Source organism: Alosa sapidissima, chromosome 8 (assembly GCF_018492685.1).
Source record: "Alosa sapidissima isolate fAloSap1 chromosome 8, fAloSap1.pri, whole genome shotgun sequence".
Taxonomy (NCBI): Eukaryota; Metazoa; Chordata; class Actinopteri; order Clupeiformes; family Clupeidae; genus Alosa; species Alosa sapidissima.
In genome coordinates this window covers 8,105,436-8,120,729 of record NC_055964.1, presented here as the reverse complement: position 1 = coordinate 8,120,729, position 15,294 = coordinate 8,105,436, and the positions used below count along the sequence as shown (strand labels likewise).

General features: G+C 46.1%; 1 protein-coding gene across 3 annotated transcripts in view; it reads right to left on the bottom strand.

Annotated features, from left to right (window-relative positions):
• abca2 (ATP-binding cassette, sub-family A (ABC1), member 2) overlaps positions 1 to 15,294 on the bottom strand; it is a 68,729-nt gene that overhangs the window by 2,899 nt on the left and 50,536 nt on the right. For 2 of the 3 annotated variants that reach the window (XM_042102085.1, XM_042102088.1), the window contains 24 exons: positions 14,956 to 15,161; positions 14,113 to 14,233; positions 13,395 to 13,718; positions 11,173 to 11,382; positions 10,969 to 11,071; positions 10,250 to 10,575; positions 9,496 to 9,709; positions 9,112 to 9,217; positions 8,887 to 8,998; positions 8,622 to 8,682; positions 8,355 to 8,529; positions 7,806 to 7,921; positions 7,001 to 7,148; positions 6,250 to 6,373; positions 5,431 to 5,563; positions 4,967 to 5,087; positions 3,702 to 3,880; positions 2,766 to 2,907; positions 1,722 to 1,856; positions 1,338 to 1,441; positions 1,166 to 1,258; positions 949 to 1,051; positions 686 to 823; positions 292 to 501 (listed from right to left, as the gene is read on the bottom strand). In XM_042102085.1, coding sequence (XP_041958019.1) covers positions 292 to 501; positions 686 to 823; positions 949 to 1,051; positions 1,166 to 1,258; positions 1,338 to 1,441; positions 1,722 to 1,856; positions 2,766 to 2,907; positions 3,702 to 3,880; positions 4,967 to 5,087; positions 5,431 to 5,563; positions 6,250 to 6,373; positions 7,001 to 7,148; positions 7,806 to 7,921; positions 8,355 to 8,529; positions 8,622 to 8,682; positions 8,887 to 8,998; positions 9,112 to 9,217; positions 9,496 to 9,709; positions 10,250 to 10,575; positions 10,969 to 11,071; positions 11,173 to 11,382; positions 13,395 to 13,718; positions 14,113 to 14,233; positions 14,956 to 15,161 — 3,704 coding nt within the window. The remainder of the gene's footprint in view (positions 1 to 291; positions 502 to 685; positions 824 to 948; positions 1,052 to 1,165; positions 1,259 to 1,337; positions 1,442 to 1,721; positions 1,857 to 2,765; positions 2,908 to 3,701; positions 3,881 to 4,966; positions 5,088 to 5,430; positions 5,564 to 6,249; positions 6,374 to 7,000; positions 7,149 to 7,805; positions 7,922 to 8,354; positions 8,530 to 8,621; positions 8,683 to 8,886; positions 8,999 to 9,111; positions 9,218 to 9,495; positions 9,710 to 10,249; positions 10,576 to 10,968; positions 11,072 to 11,172; positions 11,383 to 13,394; positions 13,719 to 14,112; positions 14,234 to 14,955; positions 15,162 to 15,294) is intronic. The other variant, XM_042102087.1, reaches the window with a different exon arrangement.

Genomic DNA, 15,294 nt, shown 5'->3' with positions numbered 1-15,294 from the left:
CTTAACCAACTTACGTAATGTCATATTACTGCATTACTAAGCTTAAGGTTTCACATCCATAGCCATTTCTAATAATCTTTCTATTTCTCAGTGTATCAAGGCTTTAAAATATACCTGTCACTTTTGATTAACGCGCTGCAAAGCCATAGCTTGACTAAATCCAACAACTTCTCAACTCCTCCTTCTCCACCCCCCTCCACTATAGATGTATTTTTTTATGCTCTTCCTTTTCTCTCTCTCTCTCTCTCTCTCTCTCTCTCTCTCTCTCTCTCTCATTAAGCCTCCTCTCACCCTCTCCTCCTCAAAGCTGATGAGCCCTTCGTCGTCGTCGCTCTCCAGCTCCTCGGGCTCGTCACACACGAGGGCGTTGAGCTCCGTGTTGGCCGGCTTGGGGCGCAGGAGGTTGAGCAGGCGCTGTAGTGGCGACTGGCCGCCACCGCGGGGCGAGTTCTCCTGCTGCTCCAGGTTGTCGCTTTGCTTTTTGGCAAAGTTGACAAAAACCTGCCGGACAAGTAGGAACACAGGACCTTAGATAACATTTGTGTTGCTGAAAGGACATAGGATACAACATAAAGACAGAAAAAATACAAATAAATAAACATAAATACAGTTGGCCACATAAAATAAACAAAAAAGGATACAATGAGCAAGTGAGAGTCTCTCACTGAACTATACGGTCACTTACGTTGTCCAGTGTGGTCTGACTGACAGAGTAATCTTCGATGCTTAGCACCTCCACCACCTGCTCCATCTTACTGAACACTTGAGCCAGAGAAATATGCTCTGACTTCAGCTGATACTGGATTTTGGTATGGTGTCGCTCCTAAGAAGAGACAGACATCACATGCATTATAGGCACGTTGGAACAAGTGCACAGGCAATTCCTTAATGACAGTACAAACTTTTACTGAAGAGAGAGATTGTAAGGGGAAGCAACACAAAATGTACCTTAAGTATAGCTTCTGGAAAATTCCTGTTGAAGAATTTGACCACCTCTTTCACACTACTTGTGGTTTTAGTGCGTACTGTGATCATGTAGCCATCACCAAATCTGTCACAACAAAGAACATGATTCATATTTATTAATCATTATATTATTAGGTGTTTCACTAGCCTCAACAAAAAAAACATAAATATTGTATAAATTCAATCAATCTTTACATACCTGTTCTTAAGGTGCTGTATACTCCCTAAGCATTTGAATCTGCCATTGACCATAATGCCCAACCTGGTGCATAGTGCCTCACATTCTTCCATACTGGAAAGAGAAAAACAGTTAGACAGGATATCAGCCAGCCAATTCTTACAAATGGCACCGGATCTTAGGTGTGTCTCACCTGTGTGATGTAAGCACCACCGAGCGTCCTGTTTTGATGATGTCAAGGATAAGGTTCCACAGGAAACGTCTGGCCTTGGGGTCCATGCCTGTGGTAGGCTCATCCTAAAGCACAGCCATTAAATAGAGTTTAAAAAATCAGTACCGGTACATGTGAAAATGTACCAATTAATACTTCCACCCAACAAATGCTTAAAAAAGCAACTCAGTTTCCATAGAAACAAACTAAAGTGCACTCTATTTTCTATTACCATTTTCAGACTCAATGTTTGGCCAGTGTGCATAGTGGTCATATCTGTGTGCATCTGTGTTGGTGAATGATAATAGACACAATAATTGTTAAATCAATAGAGTGGGTGACCAATGAACAGTGGGTCATGCTGACCAGGAAGATGAGGGAGGGGTAGCCGATGAGTGCAATTGCGGTGGATAGCTTGCGCTTGTTGCCTCCACTGTAAGTGCCAGCTGGCTTGTCTGCATACTTAGTGAGCTCCAGCTTCTCCAGAGCCCACTGCACCACCTGAGAGAGAGAGAGAGAGAGCGCATTAATAAGGCATCCACTCAATTAACAGAAACCATGTTCAAACCAGCTATTGTGGCAGTGAAACATACATATTTATATATTATATTGTTATATATATTTACATATATTTTGAGATCACGGTCCCACCCTCTCATTTCACATAATCACATTCCATGACGCTGGCTCTCACTAATGCAGTGTTCAGTAGCTGCAACTAAGATATTGTTTCTATGGAGAAATGTGTCCAATGGTGTCCTGACTTGATGTTATGCTTATAGCAAACACAGAGACTCTGTTGTACATAGTGGAATTCTCTTTTTTGGATTAAGATAAACCATCAAATGGTTATTACCAACTTGCAAGTGGGTACCCAGCTCTCATAACAGAGAGAGGCCACAAATAGAAACACGCACAGCTTTAATGCTTTTCAGTGATAACACAGCTTATTGTGGGTGGAAAGTTATTGTCGGGCGGTGAAACCTGTATATGAAGACTGATATAAGAGAGAGCCTAGGTAGCAGAGTTACTCAAAGGCATATATTACATTCAGTCGCTTGTTTTCCAAAACTTGGAACGAGAGGTTTTGAGCCAGATTAGGAAATGGAGGGGAAGTGCTGGCAGTCACGCTGATTACTTTATCTCTCAACTGTGGAACGTTCCAGTACAGAATAAAAATATCAAAGCAGTCACACTGCTGGTAAGCAAAGAGGAACTTCAAGTCTTCATATAAAGTTCTCCATCAACTTAATTAAAAATTGAATTCCCATTATGTAACTGTGCGCAAGTGTATGTGTATCTACAGTGTATGGAGTATGGACTACAAGAAAACAAGAAAATGTATTATATGCAGCTGAGTGTGTGTGTGTGTGTGTGTGTGTGTGTGTGAGAGAGTCTGGGGCCACTCACCCGCTCCTCATCCTTCCAAGGGATGCCCCTCAGGCGGGTGTAGAGCTCCAGGTGCTCTCTGGCCGTCAGGTCCTCAAACAGGGCGTCAAACTGCGGGCAGTAGCCAATGCTCTGCTGCACCTTCAGCAGCTCCCGCAGAATACTGGACGCCAGGGGAGAGAGAGCCACAGTGATCAGTCTCTCCCACACTCCATTTCTAGCAACCGCACAATCAGTCAAAGAAACTCGGCAGGCAAGAGCAAGAGGCTGCACAGATCTGACAGCAGCAGTAATACAGAAACAATGAGAGATATATGGGGTATGATATAATAGAGTTGCAGGTTAATTTAATACATCCTGCAAAAGCAACAACATCTATATATCAGTGCAGCTAACTATGGATAAACAAAGGTAAATACAGTGGACATACTGTATGTGCCTCTGTGCACACTATTTATAACCCTTTACAAATATTTTCCTGCTATGTATGTTTTGTTAACCACTTATTATCGAGTAAAATTTTCATACTAAGGGCTAAAAAAATCGCAGATGTAAAAATAAAAGCGGGCCAGCAGGGTAGGGAGTTCACTACGGTTCTGACCTGTCTTCATAGCTGTTGTTAAGTTTCTTAGTAGTTCCTCTTTCTACATCAACACATCAATCCCACATCAGGGACCCACTCAACTAATGAGGCAACTTCCCTCACTGTTGCAATATAGGGCCCTCTTTTGAAAAGAGGGCAAAGTGCAAAGTCTATCAACGAGCAAAGTGCATAAACTATAGCTATTGTTTTGCATGTGGGAGCATTGAATGGATGTTTAAGGTCTTACCCATGGTATTAAGTTAGCAAATTGATTTTGCCTTGATATTAAAATAGCTTCAGTTAGACTTAAGACTTTGCACTTAACCCTTCGTTCAAATTAGCGCCCATATGTGCGGTCAGTGGGCTAGCTGTACCTGTGTCCACCAATGAAGGCCTCTCCTCCAGTGGTGGTCTCGTCTCCCGTCAGCATCTTGAACGTGGTGGTCTTCCCCGCTCCGTTCACCCCCAGCAGGCCGAAGCACTCCCCGGGCCTCACGCCCAGACACAGGCGGTCCACCGCCAGGATGCGGCCCATCTTCCTGGACTTGTACACCTGCCAGAGGGTGAGAGTGTGTCACTGGACTGTATTGAAATATAGAATACTGCCACGGGGTGGGGTGGGTGGGGGGGGGGGGGGGGGGGGGGTTGGGGCAAAGACAAGGGCCAAACTGAGCCGAGTGTACCATCTGGAATCAACATAATGAGTTATAATACTAAGGGCCTGTGGTAACACTTTACCTGACACTATCGACATAAGAGTGACATGACACTGTCATGAACACATGACACTGTCATGACACATGAACCCTAAACCTAACCCTAACTTGTTATGACAAAAACCGAATGACACTTAAGGAAGTGTTATGTGAAACGTTTATGACTTGTTTATGACACGTTCATGACAATGTCATGTCACTCCTATGTCAATACTGTCAAGTAAAGTGTAACCGGGCCTGTGTCTACCAATCGACGGCGGCTATTTTCTATACAAATCCTATGAAGTTCAGCGTTCACAGCGCCCAGCGCCCTTGGCGGCAAAAAGCCCTCGGAGCTTACCTTTTTTTTTTTTGCAGCGCTCAGAGCGCTTTTGAACGACAACCGTGACATACTGTAGCAACAATAAACACTTGACCGAAGCGCTCTGAAAATGAGGTTCAGGGTGCTATCAGCGCAAAAAACGTGATTGGTGGACACAGGCCCGAATTGTTTAAAGATCAATTCATGGGGTCATTAATACACATATGGTATATCCAAAGAAAGACAGGTCATGTTCTACTGCAGAGAAAAAAAAACAAAATTGTGGCTTTGCGATGGGATATGTGACCGTCCAGTGGACGCATGGGTGACTAAGTTGTTAAAACAAAGTGGAAACTACAGCTCCTCGGGTACTCCAGTGAGCTAACACAACATGGAGGTTTTCATGGAGTCAAAACACAGATTCAATAAATGATCCCCCATATCAACATCAGACAATGCAAAGTAATCTGATCTGACATTAGGGGAAGTATGGAGGGATTTTCTTGGATTTGGTTGAGCTAAGTTCTAAACAAATTGCATTTTCTCCTTCCACTGTTGCAGTTAATTAACAGTCCAAAAGGGCATTGGCATTTATTTGAACCGTGGTGTTGTGTTGTGAGACCTTGGTGAGGTTGTCGATCTTCAGCATGTCGTTGTCTGCGTCTCCTCTGAGCACACGCCGTCTCTCACAGGCCACGTCCACGTCATCGTCCTCTATGGGCTGACTGCTCACCGGCACCCTCCTACACACACACACACACACACACACACACACACACACACACACACACACACAGACAGAGAGAAGAAAGAGAGAGAATCTCTAAAATGAGAATTTCTACTATGACTAACACTATCACTAAACTGATAATACAATATCACACAGGAGCTTCAGTTATCATTTCTATTCCTGACTCTCATGCTCCCTCTTCTTGTGCAATGGGTATTTTGTGACACCTCTCTACATCTCTCTCTGAGCCTCTGTAGCTAATGATAATATCATCATTCAGCATGCACCATTACCCAAACCATACACACACACACACTCTCTCTCTCTCTCTCACACACACACACAGAGGCACTTACTGAGGTTTCCTGAGGAAGTTGTACTGACACAGGATGGTGATGAGGAAGCCCACGAACCCCTCGATCGTCATGGCAACCAGGCCTCGGGTTACAATGTCCCATTCAAACGGAGACTTCACCTTGTCAAACTGACCTGTAGCAGTAAGAGGGCATACAGTATGTTTTAAAGACAGCACTGGTGTGAATCCACACTCAGATTCTATTCTCTATTCATGTCATTCTATCAGCATGCTTCAAATCTGGACTCTGATTATCCTGTCTTTTTGGACAGGTTCTTTCCCTTTTTTGGCAGATGATATAATAGAGCACATTTTGTACATACAAATGGCCATTTTTACTGACAATCATTTGGGGAACACAGCCTACCAACAACTGATTTGATTGGTCCCTTGCTCCGTCTTCAGTCCTTTAATTATGCAGTTGCTTGTTTTTCCCATGAATACTGTTCATCAACATTATATACCCTTTCAATCTGTTTCCGGTTGAAATGTGTAAAACCAACGCAGATCGTTTGAAAAGAATATTAATCAGATCCCAGCTTAAAGCTTCACAAAATGTCGACTTTTTAAAAAAAGTTACCATTAGCTCAATGTTGTTTTCTGTGCCACCGGACATGCCTTGAGAACGCACATGTTTGTTTATGCAGTTGAAAGGGTCTATACAGAATGCTACCAATTACAACACTAACATTAGAACATCAAGGGAGCATCTCCACTGACTGTGCCTCCCCTCTGGGGGAAGTCATTTTTGACACTGATAAACTGTATCATACATAGATCATGTATGTGAATATAACTGTATAGGTTAAGTAAAGTCTACCTATTTTGGCATAGTACTCGTTGATGTACTCATTGTAGGCCATCTCCATGAGCCCGTGGCCCAGGTTGTAGTTGGGGAAGATGAGGAAGCAGGACTTCATGTAACTGTTCACCAACTTTAGATCCTGAAAGGGCAGATGAGGTTTATATTTATGTTTACGGTGCTTGGCAGACGCTTTTGTCCAAAGCGATTTACAGTACATTAATATACTAGTTTAAAATAATAGTTTCAAATGAAGTTGAAAAGCTTACATTAGGTATAATAGTAATAGATAATACCAGCAGAAGGTAGCAGTCATATCACACGGAAATCAAAAAAAGGTTAATTGCTGATACTGAATAAGCTAGGAGCCCAGTTACAATATGTGTGGGGCAATAGCTATAGGGCTCTGATCTGAGATCAAAACTAACTAAACTGTACTTCCTCCCCGTGGAAATCCTCACCTTCAACACTCTCAAGGCCAACGCTCACTGGTGGCATCTGACACGCATCCAATGACGCCAAAGTTTAGAACTTTGTACACTTTTAACAAAGAACAGCCCACTGGCGGTGTCTGGCGCTCGTCAACGCCAACGTTCAGAAAATTATTCTATCTCTCGAGTGCCAAATCCATAGACGCCAATGTCGTCGCCAGTGGGCATTGGCCTTTACACTTTCCTTCTGCCCGCAACAATATGCAATGTGGAAACAGTTATTTTAGTTCCTTTGTAATGCATTCAACAAATCCCCATAGGTGCATGCGGTACAATACCTTGTCATGCTCAAACAACTGTAGCAGGAAGGTAGCCACTGTGGCGGTGATGCCGATGAAGAGGTTGATGACAATGAGAAACACGTACGCCGTGCTGGGGACTTCAAACCAGAACGAGGCTGGGTACATGATTGGCGTGATGGACCAGCTGCAGTGAAGAAACCAAACTCAGACTTAGATAGTGTCGTGCAAGTTCACACTTCACAACAGCAAGCTCAAAGCTCCGTTCACACAGATTCAACACGTTTGTGTTATAGTTTGCGATTTCCAACTGAAAACAGTTTAAAATCCAGCCCATCTCTACCTTATTACAATTAACAACACTGAGTTAATCTTTTTCAGCACAACCTCCACCTACTCATCCATTCCCACTCATCACAGGCACTTCCAAATGGCCATGGATATGTACACACTTATGTAGGCTATTGTAGGCTACTAAAAAGTGTAAAATAATAAAAAGTAAATAGTTCAAAACGTTGTGTACATGCATGTGAATCAAGTAGGTTACTGCCTACTCACTTACCAAAAATAATGCTCTTCACACAAAAGCAACAACTATATGCATACAGTAGTTGCATGCTGGATTTAGACAACTGTAATGACTGCAATGATAGGATCCATAGCACTGGCCACTATTTTAAGTTATGGGTTTCATTTGATGGTCCTAGGAGGCATGGCCTGGAAAGAATTGGCAATGGTAAGGGTGGAAACCAGACTTCAGATCTCAGGGGGCCCTCTGCTTACTAATTAAAGGTGTTTTATTTATGAAGCGGCGGCAGCCTGGAGAAGCGGAGAGTCTACTCACCCGTACAGCAGAAAGAGCGAGAGGACGGCGGGGAAGTTTTTGGGAGAGGTGTACGCCGGGAGGTCAAACACGAACAAGATCAGGACACAGCATGTGGCAGGAACTAAGTAGTTCAGCTAGGAGAGATAGAGCGAGAGAGGAAGAGAGAGACAGAGAGAGAGAGAGAGGGAGAAAGAGAGAGGGGAGGTATCTGAGTTAGGCAGGACACTCCAAAGGACATTCAGTTCACTGGGCTATATTTAGAGAACACCTTTAATAACACACATATTTGTCACATATATGCTTTATAGACACAATGGACTGAATTTCCCAAAACAACCATATAAGGCCTGGGCTGTGTCCAAAAAGCATTGTTGTGCAATAACCACTCACTACGAGAAAGCGAGAGAGAGAGAGAGAGAGAGAGAGAAAGATTCAGAGAGAGAGAGAGTAAAATATCACTATCATTCAATGTTAATGTGATGTATTGCAATGAAAGCAGCACTGATCTATGGACAAAATGATTTCCCATGGCACCTCAACATATTGAACAACTCCTCTGATTTTTACCATGTCCCAGATGTAATTGGCCAGCCAGTAGATTACAGGGTCACAGCCGCTGACAAACTGCAGATGTTTGGCCTTAGTGGACTTCTCCGCCACCAGAAAGACCACAAAGCTGGCTGGCACAAAGGACATGGCCACGATGATGAAGATGGCAATAACCACGTCTGTGCCCTGCAGCCTGGGGAGGCATAAAAAGAGAGAGTGAGGAGGACTGGTAGACTGAGACGACGTGCTTTTCGAGTGAGCGATTTTAAAGAAAGAGTGTCTTACAAGTAGTCCAGAGACAAACTGGCGCTGGTTCGATTCATGGGATGGTTTGTCAAGGTAATTCCTACACACACACACACACAAATGGCACAATAATGATCATCATATTGAAACATCCAAAAACAAATACCGGTACTTTTAAAGGTTCCAGCTATGTATGTGTTGCATCACATTTCTTTGCTTTATGTGATGAAAGTGGCTAGACTGTAAAAGCAGCCCCTGCTCCTAAGCTTCCATCCTCTCCCTTGCTTGTGAAAGCATGCCTCACCGTAGGCAGCCGGGTTGCCCTTGTTGAGGGGCAGGTTGGCACGCAGGATGGCATTGTTGAGCACGTTGAGATAGGTGGGCATGCTGTGGTAGCCTTTGTTGTTGTAGAGCACCTGTGAATGGAAGGCAGGAAGAGATCGGTCACTGCAGGCCCACCTCATCCACTGGTCACACGCAACGAGGAAACGGACCAAGCAGACCGGTTACATCAGCCCCCATCTCTCACCTGAGCTGACCGCCGCACCGCTATCTTGCGGACCATGGGGGGTATCTTTCTGCCGAACGAGGCCGGCACGGATTTCTGAATGTTGCCCACTGTGAGACCGCCATATCTGTGGAGGGGACAGTGTGTGTGTGTGTGTGTGTGTGTGTGTGTGTGTGTGTGTGTGTGTGTGTGAAAGCACTGATATGATTTTAATATTCTTATTCAGAGCACTTCAGAAGCAGGTGCCCCTGGGCATCTCCCAGCATGCCCACATGAATGACCAGCAAGTCATAAATATGTATCCCACTCCCATATGGGTCACTTTCAATTCACGGTCTAAAGTCAGGTAGAATGAGTTAGTGCTAGCATTAGCATTTCAATAGGCTACTCTAAGGTCCACTCTACCTGTGGAGGCGTACGCGATCAGAGGTGTACAGCAGATACTCCGAGACGTTGCGTCCCGTGATGTCCACCAGGATGTCCCCCGTCACCACCTTGGTGAGAGGGGGCCGGCCGCCCACCCCGCTGGGGCAGGAGAAGCCAGTTCCCTGCATGGAGCAGATGCACTTGACCGGCTCATGGATGGACAAGGGTAGCGTCGGGGGAGACGTCACCATCTCTGTGGAAGCACAGATTCAGAGATGTGCATGTTGAGATTCACCCAATGAAGGGGGAATGACAAAAGTGAACAACCGATTACATTCACATATAACTTCCTTCGCATATCCACAACCAGTTTGCATGCTATATGTTGGCGGCTATATTTTGAAGGTGTATTTCCTTTATTTGTCTCATGTGAAATGGACAGCAGCTAACAGCCAAAAAGTACACAAAGCCCTCCTGGAAGTTACTTTGTAAGATGACAGCATTTTGACTTTTTAACCACAACTGTTCTGCGTCTTTCTTTACATTACATTACATTTAGCAGACACTTCTTGACCAAAGTGACCTACATATGTCAGCTTTTTATTACAAGGGATCACATTGTCCCCAGAGCAACTCTGGGTTAAGTGCCTTGCTCAAGGGCACAACGGTGGAAGCCGGGAATTGAACTGACAACTTTCAGGCTACTGCACGCTAGCCTAGCTCCTTAACCACTACACTACCACTACCACCGCCCAGTCTGTCACGTATAGAGCGTATATCAGAGCGCACTGACCTCTCACAGTGGTCGGAGGTGGCGAGGTGTAGTTCCACAGGCCGTCGTCGAAGCGCGGCTCCGGGTCGTCCGAGGGGGCCGGCGAGGGCGGCGGTGGCACGAAGTTGGAGAGCGGCACGCCCTGCGTGAAGGAGTCCAGGCACATGGGGTCGAAGTAGCGCGCGGCCAGCGTCTTGGAGTTGTTGGCATAGGGGTTGAGCGTCTGGGCCAGCTGGTCCAGCGTGCTGTTGAACGGCGTCTTGAGCACGCAGGTGGCCCCCACGCCCGAGGGCAGCCGCAGGGTGTTGATGATCTTCTGAGGGCCGGCGTCGGGAGAGCGCTTACTCCTGGGCGCGAGGATTGGGGTGGCGGAGAGAGGAGAGGATTAAGAGAAGAGTGAACCGTGTTTGCTGTGACAGTCTTTATTGCTTCATTAAGACATAATACACAGAGTGGAGGCAAACGGAGAGAGAACCCACTGAGTGACTCAAACCTGAACACCATGGTTACATAACTGTCCTTTCATCTTACGTGCAGAAGTCTATTTCTATGATTCATTTGTTTGGGACGCGGAAGTGAGGCAGTGAAGTGAGCGGCAAGCAATGAGAATGGACAAGAGACTTTGTTTTTATTTTGTGGTGAAGACTTTAAATGGTGGCTAGCAGAATTTGTCCAAAATGCTAATGTACAGCCTGGAGTTCTCACTGGGTAACATGAATAAACATGAAACTGAGGCTCACCTGTACTGCGGCCTGTCTTCATTCGCGTAGGGGATGAAATTCCCCCGTGGCTGTGTGTAGTTGTGATACTGCGACGGAGACAGAATCAGGGGCGGCAGGTCTCCTGGAGAAGCAATGGGAAAAAGGGAATGAGCAGGAGGGACTCCACCAGGAGGGGTTTCAGTTCACACGCACCTGGACGTTCCCATCCATATCTCTCCTCACCTATTGAAGGTACAGACAGGGCGACCGTCATGGCCACGCAGACGAAGAACGCGGGCAGCATGATCTGGGAGAAGAGGCCCTTGGTGTTCCTCTTGGCGCAGTGGAAGCGCTTGACGATGAGGCCGTGGAACTGGCGCAGCTTGAGCCACCAGCCCTCCAGCTTGAAGCTGCCCTGGCCCTCCAGCACAGGCTCCGGGGAAGCCTCGCCGTCTGCCGCCGCAGGCACATGGACACACAACGGACTACATCAGCCCTCCCAACTCTCACCAACACCCAAACATTTTGAACAAATCAACTTGTAATACTAAATATCTGATATGGTTATGCTATTTGGCAGACATACTATGATATACATGTACAGACTTAATCTCAATATCCTCTACTATACTTCTACCAGAATTTCCCAGCTATTAGCCGCAGCTTATACATTGATTTTGCCACATTTATTCAGCTATGAGGTTAATACACGGGGGCAGTTAATATGGTATTAATATATATTTTTTCACTGCATAAAACACTGTCCTGCGGTTTATACACAATGCAGCTGACTTCCTTTCACAGAACAACCTTCTGGATCCAAATCAGTCTGGGTTCAAAAGCGGCCACTCTACCGAAACGGCTCTGCTGTCTGTAACAGAAGCCTTAAAAGAAGCCAGGGCGACCACTCGGTCATCAGTACTCATTCTGCTTGACTTATCGGCTGCCTTTGACACGGTTAATCACCGTATCCTTCTCTCTATACTCGCTGACATGGGAATCTCCGGTTCAGCTCTTTCCTGGTTTGAATCCTACCTCACAGGACGCTCGTTTAACGTATCATGGCTTGGTCAGCTATCTGCACCTCACCATCTCACCACAGGGGTCCCCCAGGGCTCAGTGTTGGGCCCCCTCCTCTTTGCTATCTACACCACCTCCTTGGGACAGATTATCCGTTCGCACGGCTTCTCATACCACTGCTATGCAGACGACACACAGCTCTATCTGTCCTTTCCACCTGATGACCCCCTGGTTTCAGCACGGATCTCGGATTGCCTTTCAGACATAGCTACATGGATGAAGGCACACCACCTCCAGCTGAACCTCTCAAAGACTGAACTGCTGGTCATCCCAGCTAAACCTACCATACACCACGACATCAACATCAAATTTGACTCCCTGTCTGTTTCACCGACCAGGACTGCAAGAAATCTAGGAGTTGTTCTCGACAACCAACTAAACTTCTCAGATCATGTTGCCTCAGTCGCCCGGTCATGCCGTTTCGCACTCTACAACATACGGAAAATCAGGACTTACTTGACTCAAGATGCTACCCAACTTCTGGTTCAGGCAATAGTCATCTCACGACTCGACTACTGCAATGCCCTCCTGACAGGTCTCCCAGCCTGCGCAGTGAAACCACTTCAGATGATCCAGAACGCGGCGGCGCGCCTGGTCTACAACCAACCCAAAAGGGCACATGTTACCCCGCTGCTCATCCAGCTACACTGGCTACCTATGGCGGCCCGCATCAAATTCAAGTTTCTAACGCTTGCCTACAAAGTAGTCTCCGGTTCTGCTCCCAACTACTTGAATGCCCTCATACAGACTTACACTACCTCCAGACCGCTGCGCTCCTCTGACGAACGACGTCTAGCTCTACCACCGGTACGCTCAAGCCAATCCAAACTTTTCTCATCTGTTGTTCCTCGTTGGTGGAACACACTGCCAGTTCCTACAAGGGCAGGGACATCCTTCTCCACTTTCAAAAAACTCCTGAAGACCCAGCTCTTTAAGAACATCTACTCTCATAGCAACACTTACAACAAGTCTTACTGATCCTAGCACTCACCAGCCGTTTTAAACTGACAAGTAACTGTTAAAAACAGCACTCACCGACGCACTTATTCTTACTGTACTCTAATGTTTTTTAAACTGCCCTAAAATTGTGAGAATTGTTCTAAAACGTACTGTTTACCATGTTGTTAGTCGCTTTGGTTAAAAAAGCGTCAGCCAAATGTAATGTAATGCAATGTAATGTAATACACAGGAAATTACTGCACTATAATATATATCATATGTTCTGTGAGAGTTGGATATCGAAGTTGAAGCTGCATGGTGAGTTCATAGGACTGCTGGGTAATGTGAACATGGAGAATTAAGGTAACTGTCTGCATCTTTAGCTGTAACCTACTGACCACTTCCTGAGAGCTTGCTCCTCGTGGAGCCCTGGCCCCAGCGCTCACCTCTCAGGCTTGCAGAGTCAGGGTCCTGGCCATTGTCGAACAGCGGGCAGTAGTCGCCGTAGAAGTCGGCGTAGAGCCCACCCTCGTCGCCGCGCACTGACCCCAGCGAAGAGCCAGAGCGCAGGGAGTTCTGGCTCTGGCTGAGCCGCGAGCATGTGATCAGGTTACTGAGCTCCACCTCGGGCCGCATCACACCACCACTGCCGCTGCCGCCGCCGCCACCGCCGCCACCGCTGCCCCCTACTGGCTGGCCGTCGCCCCGTGGCCCGCTGAGCAGAGCCGAGGGCTTCCCAGCAGAGTTACCCCCCGGAGAGTCCTTCATGTCTAAGGACCAGAGTAGAGACACCCAGAGGAGAGAGAGAGAGAGGGAGAACAAAAGGAAAAGAATTGGGTGAGAAAATAATTACCTCTAATTCAACCACTGTGTCGGTGCTTCAGTCCCTTGTGTTTTTTGACTGGTGGTGGTGTGTGTTTCAATAAACCTGAAGATCTAACAGTCTGCTTAGGAAAAATATTAAGGCTTCCCAAGTGTGCCTTGGCTAAAAATGCTAATAGCAGTCAGCTCAGTAAAAGCACAGCTGATGTGTAGATTATATGCCAGTGCTAAAGATTGTGGCACATAACTAAGAAGTCTAGAATTTCTTTTCCAAAAAACCTTCGTCATCACCAAAGGGATTGTTTTGTCTAGACTGCCCAATGTGTATTATTTTCCTCTCACCAGCATCGCTGTTCTCTAGGGAGAGATCCTCCTCTGAGACTTTGAGAAAAACCTCTTCTAGTGTGGTGTCCATCACCCCGAAACTGGTCAGGGCCAAGTTGTCCAAACTCCGCTCCAGGGCCTGGAGAAAAAAAGCTTTATTCAGGAGGCTCAAGGCTCCTCACAGAAACAGAACATCAGAAGCCAGAGGGGAACAGTGACAAAACAAGATGTGCTGCCAGGAGGAAGAAGACTTAGAGGTAGGGATGCACGGATCTGACTTTTTTCACTGCACATGGGTCCGTTACCACTGTTTTATTATTTTTAAGTACTCATACACCTCAGGGCCCCATAGACTGCTGTAGCTAGCTTGCAATACCTCCAAACTTCTCATGCTTTGTTTTTAACTGCCTCAATGCTATACAATGCTCCCTAAATGCTATACTTGATATTTAAAGAACATAGAAATGGGTTGAATAGACTGGCCCTATATACTAGCCGCACCATCATGATCCAGTTATTTGAGTCAACATTGGACTGATCAATTAACCAATATCAATATCAAACCGGTGGATCCCTAATGTATTATATGTCAACCAAAAATCTATATTCTACTAAAATGTTTAATATATTTATTATTTTTATACATCAACTTCTACTTGAGTACTGTAAACTGCAATATTTTTCCATAACTTTACAGATTTTGGTTGTATTTGGTCAAATTAACAAAATAATGTAAAATAACAACCCAGCACAGTAGCAGCGATACACACATCTTGCCTTGCTGTAACAGGTTCATAAACAAACTAATCCACATTAACCAGTGCAAAGGCACAGCCTCAGTACTGGGCAGGAAGTCTCTACCTGGAAGAGCCTCTCAAAGCAGCCCTTCTTGGCGGCCTCCGAGGGCAGCACGTAAGAGAGTTCCGTGTTGGTGTTGGACATCAGCAGGCAGGACGCCACAAACTGACGGATGAACTGGGTGACCCGGCTCTCCGAGCAGCCGGACAGGGATGAGGGCTGGGCAGTGGAGGGGGAGTGGGAGCCAAGAGGCTGGCCGCCCTGGTCTGCTGGAGGTGTGTGTGTGTGTGTGTGTGTGTGTGTGTGTGGGGGTTGTATCCGTGTCCGAAGATAGAGTGATGCGTGACGTACACAGGGAAAGGAAAAGAAGAGAGAGAGGGAAAGAGCAAACAAATTAGAAAC